Here is a 26198-nt window from a genome sequence, read left to right on the forward strand (position 1 = left end):
AAAATTATCTTTTTAGATGTTCAGTTTTCAAGTTTTTGTCATTTTATTATGTGCACTAATATTTTTTAAAAAGTTTTTTGCTTTTTTATTTATTTTTTGTAAATATTTCTATAGCTTTAATTTATATTGTTCTGTGATACATTTAAAAATAAATCTGAAGGCATAATCGTAGCAAAAAAAGTTAGGCACAGATTTTGAGTAATTAACATATATTTTAATAGTTGAAACTTATATATTTTAAGAGTTGAAATTTAACCAATTTCAACTTCATTTATTTTTAAGTTATACAAGATTCAACTAAATTTTTTAAAGTCAGTTGAAAATTTTAATTATTTAATAGTTTATTTAAGTTAAAGCAGATTAATTATTTTTTTTTTTACAGTGAGAACAAGTCAAAATGTGCAAACAGTAATATTACTCAGAATGTAAATCAGTTAGGAACATCATGCCATGTAAATAATATTCATGAATGTGAGAATTTTAAGCTCATGAATATTAAGCTCCTCCCCTACATATTCAGATCACTGCTATGCTCCTCCCCATATTCTAGAGTAGATTTAAACGTGTCTTCCTCTGAATTCAGATCACAGTCGGTACTGAAACACATGAGCCGCTCCGTTTGATGTTATATTTCGGTGTTGTTCATCTCTTGGTTACTTCTCTGCGGTGTCCTGGATACGATGCTCCACGCTCTGGCTCGCGTCCTGTCGAGACGATGCCAGATAGTTGTCCTTCATGTAGGCCTCCCATGACAACAGCTCCTCTTCCTCCGTCTGCTCCAGTTCCTGTCCTGTGAAGAATCATGCACTTAAACCAGAGATTGAGACACTCAACAGTTGTTTTGATCTAACGAAAACATAAAACTTGAAAGTACACTTTTAGCACCACCAAATTCTTTGGGTTTGATTCCCAGGAAATGCATGAATTGATAAAATGTAAACACTGAATGCAATGTAAGTCACTTTGGATAAAAGCATCTGCCGAAAACATACATGTAAATGTCAAATTCATACAAAAACAGGCAGTTCTAAAAAAATGTAATAAATTAAAATAAAAAATTTGTATAAAAAAATATATCATTTAAAATGGTCTCTAGATTCTGATTGGATTCGTTCAGAGTTGTTAAAATGCAGATTAACACACACCAATGTTATTTTAGTATTATTTATATACTAGTTTTCATTTGAATGAATTTTATTATATTATATATATTTTTTATCTTATTATTTTTACATTTTAAATAATTTTTCCCTTTTATTTAATATCCATTTTGATCATTTTTATTATAATTTATTTGCACATATTTCCATGTAACTTTAATTTATATGTATTTTCCAATATATATAATATATTTTAGAATTTTAATTTTAGAACATTTATTTCAGTTTGTTGGGTAATCCAATATTTATATTTTAGCATTAGTGTAATATCAGCTATTTCAGATACTGTAAACATGCAGCAGATAAATAAACAAAATGAATAATTTTTCTTGCTTTTTATGTTGATCAGACAGACTGGTCCTGTCTAAGTTGGCGCTTATAGGCCAGTATAAACGGGACTAGACTTCATGCTGTTGACTAATGGAGATCAGTAATCTATCACGATGTGTGTTTAGGCTCACTGAAGTGTTTGTGTCTCTGTGGAGTGTAGTGCAGCAGCACTCCTCTGATGAAGAGGATGAGGTGACTGAGGAGGATGAAGGGTGGAGGAAGAGCGGGTCGACTGTGGTACTCCTTAATCAGCTCGTAGCGCTGGAACTTCCAGATGGTGTCCGTGTTGTCTTGAACCTCCTGGAAGGTGTAGCTGTGATGCACAATGAGATTGAAATTCACTGCAATGTTTTATAATGCAACTTCTACAGTTCTATACAGGAAACGCTTCACGAATTTTCAAAACCAAGTAAGCTGCTTACAGAGCCTGCATTTTAAGGCATAATACATTTGCATTTAATCATTTAACAGCCGCTTTTATCTAATGCGACTTACAAATGATGACAATAGAAGCAATCAAAATCAACAAAAGAGCAATAATATGCAAATAATAATATTGTTTAGTGCTATGACAAGTCTAAGTACACGTAAGCAAGGTTTTATATATATATATATAAGCTCCCTGAAAAACTAAGTGCACCAAGGGCAAAAGCTGCTTTAATCACAAAGCATGCTCACACCAAATGTTGATTTAATTTAGTTAATAGAAGTTAATTGATAAAGAAAATCGATTTATGACATTATTTTTGACAGTATCCTCATTTTACAGCATTTTTACACAAGCTTTGCAGGTAGGTTTCTTGAAGCATCTTGGAGACGGTGCCACAGTTCTTCTGGATTTAGTCTGTTTCAGTTTGTTCTGTTTCTTCATGTCCTTCCAGACAGACTGATGATGATCAGATCAGATCTCTGGCTGTTGTCAGACAATAATCTCACTGGATTATTAGAATTAATGGCTAAATTAATGTTTGGAAATGTAAACTGATATTTCCTACTGACACACTACAGCTAAAGATAGAAATAACTGACTTAAAACCATTTTTAGCTGCTAGCGTTCTAATAATTTTATATGCATACATACAGTAAAAATCAGCATATGTATGGGATAAATAAATAAATAATTGTGTAATTGCATTTGTTTTAGAAAATAAAAATATATCCAGATATATTGTACACATATATCCAGACATGCTTGTATCAAAGAACCAGATATTTGCATGCATAAATAAACAAATATGAATAAATAAATACTTGTTCAAACTGACTATTTAACTGTCTAATAAAAAAAGAGAGAAAACACACTTTTATATTATATATTTATACACATGTTTAAATAGAACTACATAAAACGGATCAAACGGCGGAAAGGATTTTTTTTTAACAGCCCTAAAGTATTTATTTGTGTTGTGTGTTAGTTATTGTACCACATTGTTAGTTTTACAACATATAAATGGCAAAATCTATTGAAATCAGATGTCAATGTCAAGTCTTGTCTTTCAATAAAGCACTATTTGTTTGATGCACAGAGCTGCTGCAGACATTGTGCAGATACAGGAGACATCAAGACAGCTCACTAGGTTTTGGAAACAGAGCCGCTGTGCAAATCGAGCAGGTAAGTGTTCGTGGTCACCCGTCTCTGTCGGTTTACTCACTTGAAGATGGCGATGAGGAGGTTGAGCAGAAGGATGTTGGCGAACAGCAGATAGACACACAGCATGATGATGGTCAGCCATTCTGGGAAGGCCGGCATGTTCTCATCGTTCAGCACGGGACATTTGGGCTTCAGAGGATCGGAGCCGTTCACACTACAGCTGCCCATATCAAACTGAGTGTCTGGATCACAGAATACAGAAACATTAGCATTCAGACAGGTCTTTATTTGGACTAAATCTTAGTATTTCTGAATGTTCCTAAACTGACTTGTGACTGACTTTAGTCTTTGATTTTAAGTATACAATTTTTTTTTGCATATTAACATATAATATTTAATATATGCAATATTTCATAGTAATATAACAGTTTTATTGCATATTTCAATTGCATTTTTCATTCAATGTTACTGCATATTTAAATAAAAAATGTTCTGCCACTGAATGATAACTTCAGCTGCTGATTTAGTCTCAGTTATTGAGTAGTAGCATACAAAACTTTTGTTACAATAAATATTTACATATGATATTTGCATATAATAGTTAATATTTGCATATGCAATCACTTAAACATTAATATGCATATGTAATATTTGATAATACAACATTAAAACAATCATATTTTATACTATATTTAAATTGCATTTTGTGTTAAAGTTTATTGCATATAAAAAAAATGTTTTACAACTGATTTAAACTGACTTCATCTACTGACAACATTTTTGCATATTTATATTATATATTTTCATATGCAATATTTTTACTAAAATAGCAAACAATAATAATTTGCATATGCAATATTTTAATCATTGACTTCAAGAATAAAAAACATTTGTTTTGCATATAAAATTTACATATGCCAATTATTATTGTATTACAAATAATATAAACAGTTTAATAGAATATAATATTATAACAAATATAATTTTATTGCATATCTACATAGCTGCATTAAATTTGATTGCATATTTAAATACAAAATTACATATTTAATATTTGCAAATGCAATATTTTATAGTAAAACAAACTTTTGCAGTAAATTTATAGCACATTTAAATATTCTTGTTAAAGTATAAATCAAACCAAATTTGGAGCTCATAGCAGGTGTGTCTTAACATGTTCACACATTATTGCTAAAAATCTATTTCTTTAGAGAGAAAATGAATGAGATTTATATATCAGGACCCTACTGCTGTGATCTCTTCCTTAAGTGCCCTTCGAGTGATTTTATGTGTAAAGTTAGTAAGCTGCTCACTGTCTATATTAGTGGGGACGTTGCCGAATATGATGAGGTAGGGCTCATAGACGGCTCCGCGGATGATCCAGTTCAGTCTGTCTTCATTGTGAATCAAAATGCCCTGCTTGGCCACGCCGTACGCAACCACCCAGATACTGAGCAGAAACATGAAGAAGAACAAATCCATCATCTGCAAAGAGAAGAGACAGCATTCATAGCTCGGTCTGTCTGCATTTGCTGTTATGCAAAAATATGTTGCATTATGAGAGGCTCATACGAATCTTTTCTGCCCCTGAGGTCCAGAATGTTTCAAATTACAATGAACTCTTCTATTTCATAAGCTCAGGAAATATTTGATTCCTTGTGAGTCTCTCACTACTAAGGCTGTGTAGAATTATTACATAACACATTTGCACTGAATAAATGAGCATTATGAACACACAAACCCACCATTCTCCTGACGATGATTATCTTCGGGCCCAGGGTTCGGCTGATGGTGAAGATGGCCATTAATCGGAGACAGAATATGATGAAGTCGATGCAGAGAACAACTTTACCCACGTAGAACACAGTACCGGAGGCCTGAAGTCTGTGAGACAAACACAAAAACTCATTTTCGGAGTCATTGTGCAACTCAACTGAATTGAAATGAACACACAAGGAACAAAAACTTTAAATACGATTCCTTTAAATGGCCTACAAGATAGTCTATGAATGAGAAAAGTTTGATTTATTTCAGTGAAATGAAAGTGCATATTTAAATTGCATTTTGTGTTAAACTTTATTCCATATTTAAGTCTACAACTGACTTCAACTACTGACTAACAGTCACTGATAAGTATACAAAACAACATATTTTTGCACATATCCATATATAATAATTCCATATGCAATTTTATAATAACACATTAATTGTTTGCATATTCAATATAATATCATTAACAATTTAACAGCATATTTAATTTGCATATTGCATTACATTTTTCAGTGAAAACATTTTAATAGTTTCAACGAACAGATTCATAACTTGGATTTCCACATGAAATTTTTAATGCATTAGAATGTTTTAGTAAACATCTGTATATATTGCTATTTATTACCCAAACATTATGCAAATCTGTAACAACTGTTTGCAACTATTTCCTCTAAAAACAAATGTTTGAATTATACAAGTTCTGATTAACTTTTGTAATTCATTAATCTGTTCTAGAGAAAATAAATTTTCAATAAACGAATAATTTCTTATCAGAATAATAAAGTTTCAGTTTACGGTACCTTAAATGAAAATGATTATTTTAACTAGATTTTTACTGTAAAAAGCCTAAGTGATTTCAGAGGAAATACATAAATATGTCAATTTTCTACATAAACTTTCTTATGCAGCTCTAAGTATGAGGATAATCTCGGTCTAATCTCAATTTACTGAAAGCAAATATGAACTGTACTGAATTAATATTAATCATGTCTGAACTGTATTGCGTGAAACAGAAATTGCATTTACCTGCAGACCAGACCAACACTGAACAGCATGATTGACAGCACATCCAGAATGTTCCACAGATCACTGATGTACATCTTCGCTTTCCTCCGGAAACCAGAGCCGTCGAAGTCATGATACAACTGTGGAGTATTTCAACGAACAAAATAACAAATAATTACAACATTTCACACCAAAGGCATATATTTCCACAAAATGAACTAGAAAACGAAAGTTCATTATTAAGAGAAACTGTGTTAAATTGAGGTTAGCTTGATAAATATAGAGGATTAGGAATATTATTAAGGACTAGGAGTGACATTTAAAAATATAATATTTATTTTATTTTATTTTTTATTAAAATAAAATAGTAATACAAATATGTAAATAAATAGTATAAATAATTAGAATGAATAAGATTATAATTATTATACAAAATAATTAACAGAGCGATTTTGTCTTTACTGTTCCAATACTTTTGGAGGGCACTGTATATAAAGCTTTCCTGAAAGTTTGGAGGGAAAAAACAGACAGACAGATATAATAGCAGTATACCAGCTTTATCAAGCAATACAATTAATACAGACTATATTGTGTGTGCGTGTGTGTGTGTGTGTGTGTGTGTGTGTGTCTCACCTGTCTAACCTCCTCACACACCAGCGAGGTGAGCCACACGTACAGCAGAAGTTCCCTCCATGACGGATAGGCCTGGAAATCAATCATGAGCACCACGGCAAACAGCCACAGGAAGCCAAAATACGAGGCGATGTTCCAGTAAAACTTGACTTGAGGCGACGTGAACAGACTCATCAGACGAGACGAACAGTTCAGAGGCTTCAGCTCAGACTTCTGCAACGAGCCGCTGAGACACAACAACAATCACTCATTATTCAGACACATAATATACATATACAGAAATATTTTAGTATGTTTCTAGACGGTAACATAAGTTTCATACATTACTGTAGATACATTCATTTATAATAACAACAACAATAATAATAATATCTTTATGTAATATTCATAATGAATAATTGTTCTTTAATAGCCCAAAGACTATGGTTGTGCATATTGGTTATGTAATAATAATATTACTAATAATAACTCATTATGAATAGTGCATAAAGACAACAACAACAATAATAATCTTTTAATGAATAATTAAAATTGGTTGTGCATATTGGTTATGTAATAATAATAATAATAATAATTCTTTGTGTAATATTCATAATAAATAATTGTTCTTTATTAGTCTAAAGATTATGCATTATTGTGTTTAAAAAAAACTAATTTTTTTTTTTTAAATGATTCGGCATGTTCATCATTGGTTAAGATTCAAGATTTTTCTTATTCGTCACACACACAATTATACAGAGTATAACCAGCAGTGAAATGTAAGCGGTTACTGATCACTTCAAACATAAAAAATAAAGGGTATGATGTTAACATTAGTTTGATTCAATAACATAAGAGATTGACTCATGCATTTAAATGCACTGGTGTGAATGTGCTGGAGATGTTTAGAGTTTGCGGCTGTAACTCAACTAACCGGTAATGCCGTTTGATTTTGGCATCTGAGCTTCCAGAAAAGACTGAGTTCATGGCCAGTTTCTGCTGCTCCGTCCTCTCCACCTGTCTCTGGATGTCTTCATCTCGTCTGCGAGAGTTCAATGTAACATCAAGGGTCAAAACACCACTTATAAGAACCACTGTGAACCATCAAAAGTCATGGTTTTGTGGGAAAATTGCCATTTGCAGCTAAATTATTCAGTGTAGTGCTGATGGTGTGTGCATGTAATGACTTAAAGACATGATTTCAGCTTTGTTTTCCCCTTTAATAAAGTATTTCATGAAAACAAGTGTTTTTACCTGAATGTCAGGAAGCCGGTGTATATGAGAGGAAAGAAGATCATGCAGAGCAGCACTTTCCAGTGTGGATTATCCACGGACAGCTCTCCACACCAGATCTGAGTCAGCAGAGCCTGAGCCGTAATAACAGCATTCACAGGTAATATTTTGAGTGTATGGTTTGCAATGATTGCTTACCTACCCTTTTACAAACTCCAAAAAAAGGATATATATGCAATCTTTTAGCCCACAAAACAACTTTTAATAATACATAAATAAAATTCCTTCAATAACAAAAGCAATCATTTGTATAAAAAAGTAAATCATCATAATAAAATGAATAATAGTACCATTAAAACAATAAATAAATAAATATGCAAACAAATTTAACAAAAAATAATGTGTATAATAATAATAGCTAGCTATTTTTGTTTTATCTATTCAATATAATAATAATAATAATAATATGATTACATGATAACATCTTTATGTAATATTTATAATAAATATTTGTTCTCAAATATTCTTTTATATTTATTATTGTGACAAAAACAGACATAAAAAATACAATTAGTTCATACTGGTTATAATCATCATCATATAATAATCCTTATGAATAAATAATAAGAATTAATACTGCTACTAATAATATCTTTATATTACATTAAAAATGAATATTTGCTCTTTAAGATTTGTGTAAAGATGCATTGCATTATCTTTAAGGTGATATATTTTCAGTGTTAATAATTCAGTGAAATACTGGATATGTTAAATAATTTGTGACCCTGGAGCACAAAACCAGTCATAAGGGTTTATAGATCATCTGAAAGCTGAATAAATAATCTTTCCATTGATGTACATTTGTTATGATCGGACAATATTTGGCTGAGATACAACTATTTAAAAATCTGGAATCTGAAGGTGCAAAAAAAATCTAAATATTGAGAAAATCGCCTTTAAAGTTGTCCAAATTAAGTTCTTAGCAATGCATATTGCTAATCAAAAATTAGTAATATCCACATCCAGCATCTTCACCTCCAAGATTGTCTGATATCAGTCACCCGGACAGTTGCCGCAACAAACGGTTTGCATAACCAAAGAATTTCTGCACAAACTGTCAGAAACGGTCTCAGGGAAGCTCATCTGCATGCTCGTCGTCCTCATCGGGGTCTCGACCTGACTGCAGTTTGTCATCGTAACCGACTTGAGTGGGCAAATGCTCACATTCGATGGCGTCTGGCACTTTGGAGAGGTGTTCTCTTCACAGATGAATCCCGGTTTTCACTTATGGTATGGCCAGGCATATGTTATGGACAACGAACACAGGTGCATTTTATTGATGGCATTTTGAATGCACAGAGATACCGTGACGAGATCCTGAGGTCCATTGTTGTGCCATTCATCCGCGACCTTCACCTCATGTTGCAGCATGATAATGCACGGCCCCCTGTTGCAAGCATCTGTACACAATTCCTGGAAGCTGAAAACATCCCAGTTCTTGCATGGCCAGCATACTCACCGGAAATGTCACCCATTGAGCATATTTGGGATGCTCTGGATCGGCGTATACGACAGCGTGTTCCAGTTCCTGCCAATATCCAGCAACTTCGCACAGCCATTGAAGAGAAGTGGACAACCTAATCAGCTCTATGCGAAGGAGAGGTGCTGCACTGTGTGAGGAAAATGGTGGTCACACCAGATACTGACTGGTTTTCGGACCCCCCGGACCCCCCCAATACAGTAAAACTGCACATTTTATAGTGGCCTTTTATTGTGGCCAGCCTAAGGCACACCTGTGCAATAATCATGCTGTCTAATCAGCATCTTGATATGCCACACCTGTGAGGTGGATGGATTATCTCGGCAAAAGAGAAGTGCTCACTGTCTAAGATTTAGATAGATTTGTGAACAATATTTGAGAGAAATAGGCCTTTTGTGTACATAGAAAAAGTCTTAGATCTTTGAGTTCAGCTCATGAAAAATGGGGGCAAAAACAAAAGTGTTGCGTTTATCATTTTGTTCAGTGTATATATATATATATATATATATATATATATATATATATTTGGCACTATTTTTTTAAATAAATATTTATCAGTAAGCAAACAAAGGACTGGTTTGTTCACCTGGACTCCTGAGTGAGCGATGAAGCTCATAGCGTCGGCCTCGAGCGCGAGCCACAGACAGGTGCTTCTGCCCCACGATGGAGAGACACGGATCAGCAGCCTCTGCGCCCGCTGCGCATCCCAGCTATGACACTCGCTGAACACACCTGGGACAGGAAGACACCAGCACAGGGTTAAAGGTCACAGCTCTGCTCAGAGGACACGAGGTGATGTGTGTCGGCTCGCACCGATGGCTTGTTTCTCGTAGTGGCTGGCCACTTCTCTCATTTCCTTTGCCTCTTCGCTGTCGTCCTCTCCGCTTTCCTGCGCCAGTTTCCTCAAGATCTTACTGGCTGCCAGAGCGGCTGCGATACAGTCTCTGCACTGCAAACACAACACACACACACACAGGCTTGTTTCTGTGAATTGTGGGGACTTTCCATAGACTTCTATTACTTTTATACTGTCCAAACATTTCTATCCCCTAAACCTACCCCTTACAGAAAACCTGATGGCATTGTTACACTTTAGAGGTCTGCCTCTAAAGCAGGGATGCGCTGTTCTTGAAGGACGTTCAACTTGGTTTTGTTTCTGTACAGACTTACTGAATAGACTTATACAATTCTAATAATTATATTTATATAATAATATAAAAATAAAGACTAATATAATTCATGATGACTGAATGCTTTCAACTGATCTCCTATTAAACTCTCAGCAACTGAACTGCAGCTCAAACTATTTCAAATATAGTGAATTAAGCTACAAACTCGATCAGAATGCACAGTGTTTCCATCTAACATGTATTTTGAGCTGCAGCTCGTCATATTAATGGAGTGTAGTACTGACAGAGTCGTGTAAACATGGCTGAAGACACAAAAGGAGGAAAAGACAAACATTTGAGTGAGTCATTTACGCTGGAACCGTTTCGATTGTTATTGATGATAAACCGAAGCGTTCATGACTGATGCTGTACCTGCTCCCAGCCAATCTCTGCCAGTTCTCTGTTATTCTGTACGACGGCCCAGAGGAACAGATCCCGTCCTGGGTCCCAAACCGTGTCTGGGGTCCACTCTTCACCCGAACACGGCAGATCCACCAGACCTTTGGGTGGCACCTGAGAGACGAAGAAAACACACCGACAGCCAAAGTAGAATGAGAGGTGAATGATTCTCACAAAGCCTGTCAAAAATAATAATGTCAAAATTAAATTATATTTTGTAAAAAGAAAAGCTGCCTCCTTTAGGATCTTTGAGATTTTTGGCATTTTGTCATTATTTTCATGGCAATTAATAACCTAATTTCTTATCATTATCAATTCAATCTTTTTTCAGTCTTGTTTTCCATTCTAAAAAAAAAAAAAAAAAGAAAAAAAAAAACCCTCAATTTATGTGAGAAACCAGGGGGAAAATTATTATTATTATTTTTTTTTTTTGCACTGATGCAAAAAAAATTCCCGGCATTGTTATTGTTAATGAAAACTAAAACTATTAAAAATAAAATAGAAATATTTAAGCTAAAGCTGAAATAAAATAAAATCTAAATATTAAATTATTTATTTTTAAAAAATGTGCATAAAAACTTAAACTAAAAAATGTTTTTTTTTTTTTATCTGAACTAAAATAGAAAAACAGAAAATAAATAGTATAATAACATTATAATGCATAAATGTAAATTAATAACCCACTTTCTTATTATCAGTTCAATTTAATTATTTTTGTCTTGTTTTACAGTAAAAATAACATCCTTAAAAAGCAGGAAATTCAGGAAGAAATGTTAAGATATTTTCACCCTCATCAGTGTTTTAATGTTAATGTCAACTAAAACTATTACAAATTGTTTTTGTTAATTGAGATGAAGTTGAAATAAAAGAAAATATAAATATTAGCTGACAAACCTGAAATGTTGCCTTGGCAACTAAATGAACTTAAGGTTAAGTTGAAGTACTAAAATTACGAAAACTATAAAAAATAAAGCTAAATAGAAATATAAAAAAAACCTAATACTAACTTACTAACACTTAGATTAATAAAACTTAACTAAAACTATAATGAAAATGGAAATTTTAAAATAAAATAATTAACATTATATTAATAATATTAATAGGAATTAATAATAAATACTTTATTGTTTAAATATATTAATATGAGGGGTTTCTGATGTGTGTTCTTAAACTTGCCACTAAACAGACATCATCTTTGGTCATCCTGTAGTGCGACGGGACGTATAATGGTTGTGTGAAACTCCCCAGCAGGTGACGGACTTCTTCAGCCACGTAACTCAAGGAGATCTTTGTGATTCCAGGCCGCGGTTCTTGACCCCTGCGGATGTTTCCACCCTGGACTCGTTTGGCGAGTTTACGCAGGAAGAAGCAGGCGGGAAGGTGGGCGTAAAGCTCACAGAGCGTGTCTTCATGTTCCAGAAACTTCCTCACACACACTCCATTCTCCAGCAGGAGCCGCACAAACTCAGGTTTGTCCCCCACCAGCGCAGAAAACATGGCTGGATGCAGATCACACGACTGAGACGGGAAACATATGGAAAAAAACATCACCACAACTCAACTAGATAGTGTAATAATGATTCTAAGCAGGGTCATTATTGTTAATAAAACTTAAAAAAAAAGTGTAATATTCAAAATAAACACTAACTGAACTGAGTTGAATATTTAAAAAAAAGTATATTTTATATCTATTTGCCAAAGCAACATTTCTCATTTAAATTCTAAAACACTATAATTAAATAAACTAAAACTAAAAATGAAAAATTAATAAAAACATGTTAATAATAACAATGAAAACACACAACAAAATAATTAAATTGGTAACTAAAACTAAAACCATAAAAAACAACTTCCTTCAATTAAATAAAATAAACATTACCTGATATAAAATAAAATACAATAAACAGTTTTATATCTGGTTGCCAAGACAACATTTCTCATTTTCATTTAATTTAAGTTGAAGTAATAACTAAAACTAAATAAATAAATAAAAATTATAAAAGCTATATAGACATATTGTAAAAAAACAAATAAAATAACAAAAACACACAACTGTAATGTTCTGCCTGAGATTCCCTGGGTTCACCACTAGATGACACAAATTCAGCCCCAGATCACCTTCTTGTTAGAGACCTTCAGCACACCTGTTTTGAATCACTCCTAATGGCCAGCCTTATTTAAACGCCTCACTGCCTAGTGTTCTGGTTCAGTCCTGACGTCTGCTTGAGTATGATGCTGCCAAGGATTTGTGGTTAGAGATTTTCCTCTCTTCTGCTGTGTTTTTAAGGACAGCTTTTCTGTTTGGATAACCTATTTTTGTACTTTCTACCAAGGAGTGCTTATTTGAGTACCTCTGTGGCAAATACCTGTTAAATGCCTCTAAGACTGTATTCTGGTTCTTTGAAACTTTTTTCGCATTGAGTAAAGAACTCTGAAAGTCAGACTCTGAGCCTCTTGGTTATTTCCTCTGTTTGACCTGTAGTGGAGCAGCAGCAGTACTGTAAGTACCAAGGATATACACACCGCAGACCCAAGTTCAATCCCCATCTGGATCATAACAAAATGACAAAAACATTAACTAAAACTTAAATACCAAAAGAATAATTACTTGAAATAAAATGAACATTAAATGAAATAAAATAGAATATTATATTATTGCCAAGGCAACCTTTCTCATTTGTTAAATATAATTACAATGATACAAAAATGCTTCTAAGCTTGGATTACAGTTTGAAAAGAAGTTAAACCAACATTTGCAGTGCACAAACGTGTGTCTTTCAGCAAATGTTAATGAGCGTTATTTTAACCCACCGTCCACTGGCTCTCCTCAGTGAAGATCTCGCTCTCGGCGATGTCCACTCGGTTCCAGGCCACGGCGAGCTCCAGCTGTCTCTCCCATGACCGTCGGCCCGCATGCTCATCGCTTCTGGATGCTGAAGAGCAACGACACGTCTTTAGTTGAGGTTTAACAGTTCTTACCAGTTTGTAATGGAAAAATGCCTCAAGTGTTTCAAGGTCAAGTTTAGGTCTGAAGTCAAGACACCAATCATTTTTGGTAAAGGTTTTCTATATGAAGGTTTAGAGCTTTATAAACTGCTACAGGATAGTGTTGCTATTGTTAAAAGTTTTTGATAATTGAAATAGTGCTGAAATAAAATATAAATATTAGATGAAAATGTAAGCTTAAAGAAATTAGCAATGGTCTCTTGACAACTAAATTAAATATATTTATTGACGACAAAGCCTGTCAAAAACCTGCTTGTTCACTTCTAATATAATTTTGTTTCTCTGGGTATAAGCCCAACAGAAAAAACTTGGGTCCAGTAAAATTTGTTTTGAAATTATCTTTTCAATTATGATTATTACATCTTCCCAAAATAATCTTTCTGCATTGCCAAATACAGTGAAACAAAGTTCCTCTAGCTTCCATACATTTTGTGCATGTGTCTGGTATGTTTTTATTATATCTATTTAATTCCACCGGTGTTACGTCCGCATTATCCATTTATACTGTATGAGTTTAAGGCGTGTATTTATTGACATGGTGTGAACACTAGTATAAGCTTCTTTCCAATCCTCATCTGAAACTTCAAATTGCAAATCTTCCTTCCATGCATTCAACTTATACTGTGAATTCTCAGATGAGTGAGTTGTCAGCAAATCGTAAAATTCAGATATGATACCCTTCCTCAGATTACAAGTCATTGGTGTTTGGTGATGAGTTTTTGGCTCAAGGTCTGTATATAAAGTCACACCAGAGGAGTTCAGCTGGGATCAGGACTTGGCTTTCTGCAGACCAGTCAAGTTCTTCCACACTGACTCAATCAATCATGTCTTTTTGAACCGTGCCTTATACACAGAGGCACTGTCATGTTAGAATAGAAAAGGGTCCTGTCCAAACTCTTGCTATAAAATTAGAAGCACACAATTCCCTAGAAGCATTTCAGAGCTGTGCCATCCATCACTATAGCTCGAGCACTAATAGCTTCCTCTATCAGAGATGCTTCCAGACTCTCCAGAGAGGATTAATGTGCTCAAGCCAGACTGAGCTGCACAATACAAACCCCTTGTGTTTTTTCCTGCAAGAACGTGATATACTCTTTCTAGAAACCATCAGGCATGTTTACCACACAGCATTTAGCTTAAGTCTTTTTAAATAACATGAAGAATAATGTTGAAGGGGTTTTGGATCACTGTGAAGATAAAAGCTGAAGATTCAACCCCTTCACTGCTGCCATCAGTTACCCATCCATTACCAGCATAATCCAGTTACGTGCTGCCCGGAAAAATGAGTTTAAGACATCAATTTCCAGATTAAGAAATGCAGACTGGAGCCTTTGAAACGTGATATGGACTCGTACCTTTCAGCAGAGCCTGTAGAATGGCAACGTCAACATCGTAGTTTTTATCCTCGTCAATACGAAACACAGTGAGCAAATGAGGCATTCGGATGATGTCCTGAATCTAAAGAAAGACAAAAATAAATACAAATATTCATTACTTAAGATACATGTTTAATATGACACTTCTGAGAGCACTCATATTTCATATAATATAGTTATTGTACGGTAGCCTGTATCATTTGATATTAAAGGGCGAATGAAACTACGAGCATGCATGTCAGACCTAATAACCTAATAACCCAGCTGCTGTGATGTCTGTTCATCAAAGAACCAAAGACAAAAAGAGAAAATTACTTTTGTAGCTTTAAGGATTCATTTTTATTTAATTTAGAATTTAATGTTTGATGACTTTATTCAATATCTGTATATTTGTATATTTCCTACTTGCTGAAGGGCACAGGTAAATATAATGGGTTTATGTGAAGATTGTTTTAAGTTATTTTTTAAAGTCTAATAAATGTTCAAATTGATAGCTCTCAATTATACTACAATGTTGAATGACTATATAATCAATGCTTAAATATTGGGGGAAAAAATAACAATTTCCCAGAGATATCAGTGATACTTGCCTTCAGTAATAAAAAAGATGCCATTAAACAAATATTAAAAATATGCTATCTTTATGTTGCTTCCACATGAATTTGAAGATTGAATGTGAAATTATTGCAATATAAAAGAATATTTAAAAACTGTTGTTAGGTGGGATTATCCGTGATTATTAATTAGTTAATTTTTGTAATCGATTGACAGCACTAATAAATAAAAATCTTAAGTAAATAAATCTTAAGTTTACTTGAACACCACTTATTTTACACAATATTTACAAAAAAAAATACAAATACTTTCAGATTGATTCATGAATAATATCCATTAAAATAATTGCCTCATTGGTTTATGAACCAGAATACAATATCATTCAAAAGTTTGGGGTCGGTAATTAAATTAATACTTCTATTCAACAAGGACACATTAAATTGATCAAAAGTGACAGTAAAAACATTTATAATGTTACAAAATCAAGTTGTTCATTTGAACTTTCTAGTCATCTGTGAATCCTGAAAAATAAAATGTATCACAGTTTCCACAAAAAACTTTTGAGCAGCACAACTGTTTTCAACATTGATAATAATCAGAAATATTTGTTGAGCAGTAAATCAGTATATTATTATGATTTCTGAAGATCATGTGACACTGAAGACTGGAGTAATGATGCTGAAAATACAGATTTGATCACAGGAATAAATTACATTTTAATGTATATTCACACAGAAAACGGTTATTTTAAATTGTAATAAAATTTCACAATATTACTGTTTTTACTGTATTTTTAATAAAATAAATTCAGCCTTGGTGAGCAAGACTCAAAACACTCAAACTTTGTTATGGAATTAGACACATTTCTCATATTTTGTCATATTGAGTCTGAAACTGTTATGAAATGTATGTTTTTGTCCGTTACCTTCTTGGTCCACTCAATGACCTGCACCTCGGTGAAGCTTTTGTACTCTTGTCCAAAAGACTTCTTCATGAGCTGGTTGATAAGCACCAGGGTGACCTTTGACACGGGCAGAGCCGCCACCTGAGCGATGACGTCCGCCAGGCGTCCAGAACCCTCCAGCACCACACACGGCGTGTGTTTCAGCATCGCATTGTAGATGGTCTGTGAATAAACACGTCAATTAAGCCTAATGGAAGAACATTTTACTGCGATCTATGAAGCTGATGACTTTAAAATCTCACGTTTAGTGTTCCTGGACCGCCGTCCAACACCACACAGACCACTGGTATTGTCACTCCACTCTCTGATGGAAAGACAAAACATTCTGTGGCTTTTATTCATCATTTTGAGGTCATGTGTATGCTTGTGTACTGTAAATACTACTTTTGTGGCACTATGCAGATTTTTGTCCAAATCAAAGGCAATTTTTTTAAAGTATGATGTGTTTGATATGTCCTGCCTAAACTTCCTGTTTCAACAGGAAATACATCACGCAATCACACGTTCCTTTGTGTGTATGAAAGCCACTGCCGGTCTGAAAGGTCAGGCAAAGGTCGTCTGCTGACCTCTGACCTTTGTCTGTCTGTTTACTATTCATCTCTACAGTGCTTCGGAGTAACTAACTAAAGTTGTGTGACAGCATTATAGTACAGCTAGAAAGTCTGATTCATTTAATGAATCGTTCATTCCAATGGAGAAAAAAAAGATTCATTTGCATCTCTTTTTTGTATTGAAATATTCAGTGTTGATCCATCAGAGGAGGCAAGAGAGGCCTATAAATAAACATGACAATTAAAAGTGACAGAATTACCTCATGCATTAATTGTATTCGGTTCAAACTATTTCTTACTGTTGTGCATAAACATAAAATGTATAAAAGCTTTGTTAATTATCAAGACTTTTCTATGATCATATGCATACGGTTGCATACATTTCTACAAAATTCACGACTATTTGGGGTCAGTAAGATGTTTCTTTCTGAAAAACCTTTATACTTTTAATCAGAAAGGATGTGTTAATTAATGAAAAAATGACAGTAGAGACATTTATAATGTTAAAAAGGATTTCTGTTTTAAATAAATGCTGTTCTTTTAAATTTTCTATTCATCTGTGAGTCCTGAAAATTAAAATGTATCTCAGTTTCCACAAAAATATTGTGAAGCACAACTGTTTTCAACATGTTTCTTGAGCAGTAAATCATTATATTAGAATTATTTCTGAAGGATCATGTGACACTGAAGACTGGAGTAATATAAATTCAGAAAATTCAGCTTTGATCACAGGAATAAACTACATTTAAAAAAATATTACAACAGAATTTTTTTTTTAAATTGAAATATTTCACAATATTTCGTTTTTTACTGTATTTTTAGTCAAATAAATATAGACTTGGTAAGCAGGGGAGGCTTCATTCATAAACATCACAAAATCTTACCGACCCCTAACTTGTAAACTGATATTGACGGCTATTGTACAATATTAAAATATGAAAACAAGCTCATTTAAATGATGAGTAAATCTTGTAAAGCTTCCTCAACTCCGCACCTCTGTTTCCCAGCGATTGCTGAGAGATGAGTTTCTCCAGACGGGCCCGCAGCTCAATCTCAACTCCATAATGTCCGTGAGTACCATCATCCACCAGCATGAAGTGAGTGTGATTGATATCGAGGCAGGAGAGACAGTCCTGACCCTGCTCGTCCAGAGCATAGTACGCAGGGAAACAACCCTAGAAAAGACAGAAGATGAGATCCCAGAAAACTCTGTTGTTATAAAGTCAGCATAACAGAAACTACAAGGGGTTTGTGAGTTGATGAAAAGCTAATAATTAAATGATAAAAAGTTAAATTAAAATAAATACAGAGTTATTTCAAAATAAAACAGCTTCTAAAAAAAATTATACTATAATTTATATTATATAAAGAAAAAGAAAACAAATATGTTGTTAAATTATTGAAATATGAACTTCAAGTAGGTTTTGGCTGACCAAATCATTAGGAAATCTTCTGACCTCAGGATGGACGAGTGTGTGTCGGTTGTGAATGACTCCCCAGGGTGCCACACCAATGACGACGATCTGTCCCTCCATCAAACCGCTGCTGAGTGTGTAATCTCGCACGGCCATGCCCACGTGCTTCATCACACCGGCGTGTGTCCCTCCTGTCAGGATCCACGCACCTGCCACACGGAAAGCACTGTAGATTAGTCTAACTCGTTTAATGCACCTTAAAAAGCATGTCAACACAAACCATCAAAAACTTGATTCTGCAGCTTGTGCTAGACCGGTTTGTGACGCTTGCACACACATGCCCTAATTCTCTAATTTTCAGCCATAGAGAAAACCTGGCAAGTTACCTACATTTAGTATTTAAGGCATCATAGACAAGCATTTTCTATCATTTTTGGGGATGTTGTCTAATTACTGCATGTGTTTTTTATGGGTTTTTTTGTGTTTAATTTATGTGTTTTATTAGTAAAAATAAATGCATCACTTTCCTCTGGAAAAATAAATTGAACTAAATATAATATATGAAATAAATGATTTCAGTGAGTCGCCAAAGCAACATTTATCACTTTCATTTAGTTTGTTGAAGTACTAAAATGACCAAAACTAAATAAGCTAAAACTAAAGACTAAAAAAAAAAAAAAAAAAAAAAACTGTATAAACACAAAAACTAATAAAGTTATACAAACAAGAAAAACTACTAAAACTTGAATTAAAATAAAAAGAATATAAATATATAAAAAGAATACATTTTTAAATAATTCAGATTTTTTCTCTTCTGTTCACCAAGACTGCATTTATTTGATCAAAACTACAGTAAAAACAGTAATATTGTGATTATTACAATTTAAAATAGTTTTCTATGTGAATATATTTTAAAATGTAATTTATTTCAGTGATCAAAGCTGTATTTTCAGCATCATTACTCCAGTCTTCAGTGTCACACAATCCTTCAGAAATCATTCTAATATACTGATTAGCTGCTTCATAGTTTTGAGGAAACCTTGATACGTTCCTGATACAAACAATCAGGCAGTTGAGATGTGCTATATAGTACATATTGCCCTGTGTGAGTATGCTGAATATATGAGACTAAATTTGAACATGCTTCTATAACTTTATACAGAGAGCTTTGTGATAACATGACATTCCCGGCCCTTACGCAGGCTGCTGTACCTGTGGTCTGGGCGACTTTGATGAGGCCTCGGCGGAACTTGTCCTTCAGGTGAGTCTTTATGTAAAAGTTTTTGGCTCCGCCGGTCACTGATATCAGCAGATTCGGCGAACGCAGTTTCCAGTGCTCGGTCATCAGCTGGTACAGACTCTCACAGGACGTGTCCGACGACACTCGAACATACTAAACACACCACAGAAGCCCCTCTGTGAGTTCACATACATAACTCTGGATCCTCTGCAGTGAATGGGTGCCGTCAGAATGAGAGTCCAAACAGCTGATAAAAACATCACAGTAATCCACAAGTAATCCATCTTCAAGAAACGGCTAAAAACACATCTTTATTTGACCCTCTAACTCTAGCACGCTCTATTCTAATTTTATTTGATCTCTCTGTCTTCTTTTTATTAAAAAAAAACACACACACACATTTGACCCTCTATCAACTGCATATTTATTCTCTAACTGCTAGCTTTTCTTGTAAAACTAACACTCGCTTTCTTTTTTCTATTCTATCTACTTGTTTCTTATAAAATAACAAAAAAACAACAACACTAGGTTTCTTTTTTCTATAGTTCATCTACTCATTTTCTTAAAAAACAAACAAAAAAACAACCTTTCTTTTAATAATTTCTTCTTAATTTTACCTTCCCAGTTTTCTGTCCAAGTCCTCCAAAGCTGATATCTCCAAAGGCATCGGTGGGCACCTCTCTGACGTGTCTGTGTTTGTCCCACTGCTCCCCCATATAGTCCTCCGGTTTGATGGCCTCATCGCAGTGCTGGATCTTTGGGTAACCACACTTACAAATCCCCTCCCTGTCAACAGTAATCCATGTTATCCACACATGAGTTACAGCCCAACACGTGCAGCGCACATATTGTCCGAATGTTGCTGAACTACACACAGAATCCAACAGGAGTGTATAGCCATGATCTTTGGTTGACCGCTTGTCAACAGGACAAGTTATATTGATGTAAAGTGAAGTTGCATTAAAATTTTATGTTATTTGATGTTATTTGATGACTGAGAAATTGCTAGTAAATTTCACAAATAATTACAATGGGATGAGAAGCAACACACTGAATTAAACATTACATTTTTAAGCAGAAAGACTGAAACAGCATTTTCTTGTTAGCTGTACTTCAATCAATTTCTTTACAGTATCAGACATCATTAATTATACTTCATATTTGAAATACACAGAATAACTTTTAAAAGAATAGTTCAGCTAAATATACAATGCGCAAGTCACATTGTTTTTAAATTTGCAGCTATAAAAATCACCTTTCGCTTTCATTGGATGGAAAACAGCAGCTCAGATATTCTGCAAAACATCTTTTGTGTTAAAGTCATATAGGTTTAGATAAGTAAATTATGATTTAAAAAAGTTTCTGTTAATTCAACACTAAATTAAACCCTTTGTTTTTGGATATGGGTATAGATATTGCTATGTACCTGTTTCTGTGTTATGTTATTTGCTTGTTTTCATGCTAACACTATATACACTGATATAAAAATGCTTGCTACTTGCTTAGTTAGGATGAATAAGCAACAGTTGTGAAAGTGAGGTTCATGAGTTTGATGTTTTGTAATCAACCACAGAGGTTAATAAGAGGGTACACAGGGGTGAAGAGAGTGTGTTGTAACATCAAGCAGAGATGAGACTATTTTTTTTTTTCAATGTGGTATTATATTTGATACACCAGGTTTTTATGGCTCATATAATGAGATATACTGTGAATATGGAGCTCAAACTCAAGGATGACATTTTTTTATTATTCCAAACTGAGCTAAAATATGCAATTTGGTGCAGATGCTGATATTTCTATGGCCAAAAAGGGATGAAATTCTGAGGCTTGTAATGTAAATGTTTTAGTAAGATGTTATTTAAATAATGCAATGCAATCCAATGATGATTGAGAGATGAACAAGTAGCTAAACGCTCCTCAGAAGATGTGAGATGTTTTGGAGGCTTGTGAAGATCATTCCTCTGCTGAGGAACACTGAAAGTGAAGCTTCTGGAAACAAACGCTCCTCAAAAGATCCTGATGATCAGATTTGAGACGCACTGATTTATCTAGAAAATGGTTGATGGAGAATAATATTAACATTAACATTATGTGAAGTCTAGTGAGACTGCATGATTCAATCTAATAAAACACATTTAGAATGAGATTCTAGATATGGGGACAGAAAATGTATACATTTATATAATATCATATAGTTAATCAACCCACACTCTCTCTGTGTGGTATTCTTTACAGTTGAATTATACCATATAGCTTGTATTTTTATGGTACTTTTGTCCTTTTCAAAGCTTCAAAACTTTAAATGCAATTGCATGGGGGGGACTTTAATAACCCACATGTCTTTTTCTAATTCACTGATTAAATCTAGGAATTTGACTCAAAAGATAATGGCCACTTTTAGAAAAATGGCTTTATAAAGGTAACTTATTGGAAAAGATTATAATTTCTATCAGTGTGAACTGACCATCACAGAATATGAAGAACATCAAAAACTCAGTAAAGATTTGACAGCAAAAAGACATGAAGCACGAGCTGAAGGTTGATGTTTGTACAGTTACACTAAAAGGCTGCTAAACTATCTATCAGACCACAGAAGGCATGTAGTAGATTGTGACGTTTTCAGCAAAGTTTGATCATGCTGATCATATCAAATATGATACAGTAGGCTTTAAAGGGGTAATTCCCCAGTATGATAGAGTAAACATTATAAGACAAGCTCATTCAAAAAATGCTCCTCATACCTGCCATCCTCCACATAGAAGCAGCACTCTTTCTTCTTGATGTTTTCTTTAATCCAGGAGGCGAGCGAGCAGCGCTGGAAGGAGGGGGACAGAGTCAGATATCGGCCTTTAACGGTGCTCACAGCGAGCGTTTGCACCAGGGTTGGCTCCAGCGCTGCCTCATCCATGCTCGTGTCAGAGACAGTGAGCGAGAATGAGAAGGGCAGATGCCTGGGACGGGGGGGGGGGGGGGGGGGGGGGGCTACAATGCATTTGCTGCTGCGCTGAAAAACTGCACTGCTGCAGTGCTGATGTCAGACACAGAGACGGAAGCATTACGGGAATATGGAGCAGAGACTGAGCCTCATTTAAAGAGCTCAAATCATGAGTTGTGCTATAAAAACATACTGCAACTTCACTGAACACCTGTGTTTTTTTACTATAACTGATACTACTATAGTTTTTATTCATATTTTACATTTATTTATTTCATTTATATTCTTATTCTTATGTTTATATTTTCTGTTTTCATTTTCATTTGAAAGTTTTAGTAGTTTTGCTGTGTTTTTGTCATTTTTATTAGTTTTTTTATGTGATCGGCAAAACATAAGAGCATAAAATAAGATTTAATTTCAGTTAAAGTTTATTTTCAAAGTTTATTATAGTTTAGGTTTATTAATATTTCAAGTAGCGTTAATTAAAATTAAACCCATTAAAAAATTGTACTAAATAAATATTAACTGAAATAAAATATAAAAAGCTTATTTCATTCCAGCTAGTTGCAAAGTTATCATTTATCATTTTAAAATTATATAAAAATTAATAAGTACAATAAAAATGTAGTAATGACAAACACAATTATTTTTAAAAAGTACATTTGAAATGAAAAGGTAAATATAAAAATAAAACCCAATTTAAAAACTAGGATATTATGTCAATGATACTAAAATAACACTGATTTCAGGTAACCATGGTTTAAAAAAAATTAAATACAGTATAAAATAGAATCAATTTAGTGAATTCTGTCATCCAAACTAAATAAAATCATAATATTTCTGCTTGCTTGATAAACAACACAAAACCTAAATGTCAGGCTGGGGCAGGTTTTCACACATTTTCTATGTTGTAATTTTATACATGCGATTAATTATTACTGTTGGCCAAAATGGCTTGATATTTTTGTAACACTTTTTTTTTTTTGTCACTATGTCTCACCTTTTCGATGTTTAAGAATACAGTTTTCAGATTTCCTAACTGGATGTTGCTGATATCCTTTGGGTGGACTTTTTTCTTCTTGTGCACACAGCATTTCTGCAAACAAACATTACTTTTTTGCATAAAACGCACATTTGCTAATAAAACTCATTAATTTAAGGATGTGTTCTTCCATTTAAGCACACTGAAACTGAATGCAATGGGTCAAAGACATCTTCACACAGACTAACAAATGAAAAAAGAAAAATAAGTAGCCTCTTCCTGTATAAAATACACAAAAATTCATAGAAAAACTGTTACACATACTAAGAAAGACACTTTTTGAAGATATTTTTTAAATAATATATAAAACAATATTACAGAACGACTTTAGCTGCTTGCTTTTTCAGATACTTTTACCTTAAAGGACTTTTTCACTTCTCTCCTTGGACTGTGATTGGTAAAGTTCTCTTATTTCTCAGCTTCATAATCAACATTATGATCTGACTGGGGTTTTACAAACAGAAACAGAAGAAAGCAAAACTCTGAAAGCTTGATGGTTTTGCTGTTTGCTTTTTTCCCCACACAGATGTATAGCCACCAAAACAGGTTGCCACAGTAATGGTCACCAAGTGCAACTCTTAAGTGGCAGAAATGCAATTCTTTACATGGATGATCAGATTACATTATCATTGAGAAAAGCATTCTGCTTTAATGGGCTGACACACACTCTCTCTGTGTGGTATTCTTTACAGTTGAATTATACCATATAGGTTGTATTTTTATGGTACTTTTGTCCTTTTCAAAGCTTCAAAACTTTAAATGCATTTGCATGGGGGGGACTTTATACTCTCAAAAACTCTAATTATATTCAACATACACTGTAAAAAAAAAAAAATCCATAAAACAACAGAAAAAGTGCTGGCAGCTCATTACATATGACATCATCCATTAATTTTATGGACATTTGTGTTAACTCTAAAACGCAATGCAATGAAGCGTAAAAATTCTGGTAAAACACCTGTAAAAAAATAAATATAGAAAAATTCCTTCAAAGATTAATTTCTCCAAATCTGATGAAGAAACACACTTATCTACATCTTGGATGGACTGAGGGTGAGTACATTTACAGAAAATTTTCATTTTCATTACTTTTTTTAGTGTACATGACGCACTGCGGGACAAATAACATCCCATATTTGATCTCATAGCTGTTTATTTTTTCCTCACCTCTGAAGCCTTTTTGCTAATTACTTACTGATCCACTGTAGTAACATGAAATACAAAAATCTTTTTTTAAAGCATAATTTTTATTTAAAAAAAATAATATATATTTATACATAAATAAAGCTAAACATTTTATTTTAGCAATTTTGTTTGTTTTTATAATTTTTATTTTTTATTAGTTGTATTAGTTTATTAGACAATATGTCTATTTCTATTAATGGTTACAAGATATAAAAAATTAACAAATATAAAAACTAAATTATTAAAACTTTAATTATGATTAAAATCTAAAAACTAATTCAAATAACCTGTGTTTGTGTATAAATACTGATTACAGTATCTTAAAGTAGAATTTTTGTCAATTCTGTCTGTCAAACTAAAATCTTACATAGCCTATATATTTACTTATTTATGCATGTATGTGTAAGATATAAAAAGTGTTAAATGCACATATATATAAAAAAAAATACTAAAACTTTAAATACATTTAAAATGAAAACACAAAAAATAAATAAAATATAAAAACTAATTCAATTAACCATAGTAAAAAAATATATATTATTTTAATATAGTATCATATAGTATTAAAATATTATTTTAATATAGTATCATATAGTATCTTAAAATATGATTTTTGTTAATTCTGTCCTCCAAACTAAAATGATAAAATCATAATATTTTTTAATAACATAATATAGAATAAAACATGAGGGTAAGTAAATGATCACAATTTGTGGTTGAACTAACGTCCTGCTTCATTGTCGTAAACTGTCGCATGCTGTTGGTAGTTTAGAAACGCACATGAAAATGAATAATGAATCTGAAGTACAGTACTAGTTAAGTAAAAACATGTTTATAAATCACACGACAACTTACATTGCTCCTTGTAAGAGTGAAAACATGAAAGAAGTGTTTTATTTTGCCATTGAGTTCACAATAACCGCTAGCTGAGATGCAGTTGGGTGTGACTGATTTAGTCGTCATGGAAACGATAGTTCACCTCACTATTAAATTGTATTATTTATATTCACCCTCATGTCATTTTAAATTATACAGGTGTGGAACAACTTGAGCAAATGTGTGAATTTATTATTATTGTTGTTGTGAAAAGTAGTGTAGCTTAATAAATTCAGAAAAATTT

At 33.3% G+C, this 26198-nt stretch overlaps 1 protein-coding gene across 1 annotated transcript in view; it reads right to left on the reverse strand.

Moving 5' to 3' along the window:
• LOC306875663 (transient receptor potential cation channel subfamily M member 2-like) overlaps window positions 1-22824 on the reverse strand; it is a gene marked incomplete at both ends in the record, with an annotated part of 29049 nt that extends 6225 nt beyond the window's left edge. The window contains 22 exons of the mRNA XM_079426342.1: window positions 658-790; window positions 1622-1803; window positions 3143-3323; window positions 4395-4566; window positions 4827-4965; window positions 5878-5996; window positions 6490-6715; window positions 7403-7510; window positions 7723-7835; window positions 9828-9973; window positions 10055-10190; window positions 10783-10923; window positions 11998-12327; window positions 13621-13742; window positions 15171-15273; window positions 16672-16872; window positions 16953-17014; window positions 18256-18436; window positions 18719-18885; window positions 19889-20069; window positions 20534-20702; window positions 22658-22824. Of these exons, the coding sequence (XP_079282468.1) occupies window positions 658-790; window positions 1622-1803; window positions 3143-3323; window positions 4395-4566; window positions 4827-4965; window positions 5878-5996; window positions 6490-6715; window positions 7403-7510; window positions 7723-7835; window positions 9828-9973; window positions 10055-10190; window positions 10783-10923; window positions 11998-12327; window positions 13621-13742; window positions 15171-15273; window positions 16672-16872; window positions 16953-17014; window positions 18256-18436; window positions 18719-18885; window positions 19889-20069; window positions 20534-20702; window positions 22658-22824 (3479 nt within the window). The remainder of the gene's footprint in view (window positions 1-657; window positions 791-1621; window positions 1804-3142; window positions 3324-4394; window positions 4567-4826; window positions 4966-5877; window positions 5997-6489; window positions 6716-7402; window positions 7511-7722; window positions 7836-9827; window positions 9974-10054; window positions 10191-10782; window positions 10924-11997; window positions 12328-13620; window positions 13743-15170; window positions 15274-16671; window positions 16873-16952; window positions 17015-18255; window positions 18437-18718; window positions 18886-19888; window positions 20070-20533; window positions 20703-22657) is intronic.
• Between the last annotated feature and the right edge of the window lie 3374 nt (window positions 22825-26198).

The sequence above is a fragment of the Barbus barbus genome (assembly GCF_936440315.1).
Source record: "Barbus barbus genome assembly, chromosome: 10".
NCBI lineage: Eukaryota > Metazoa > Chordata > Actinopteri > Cypriniformes > Cyprinidae > Barbus > Barbus barbus.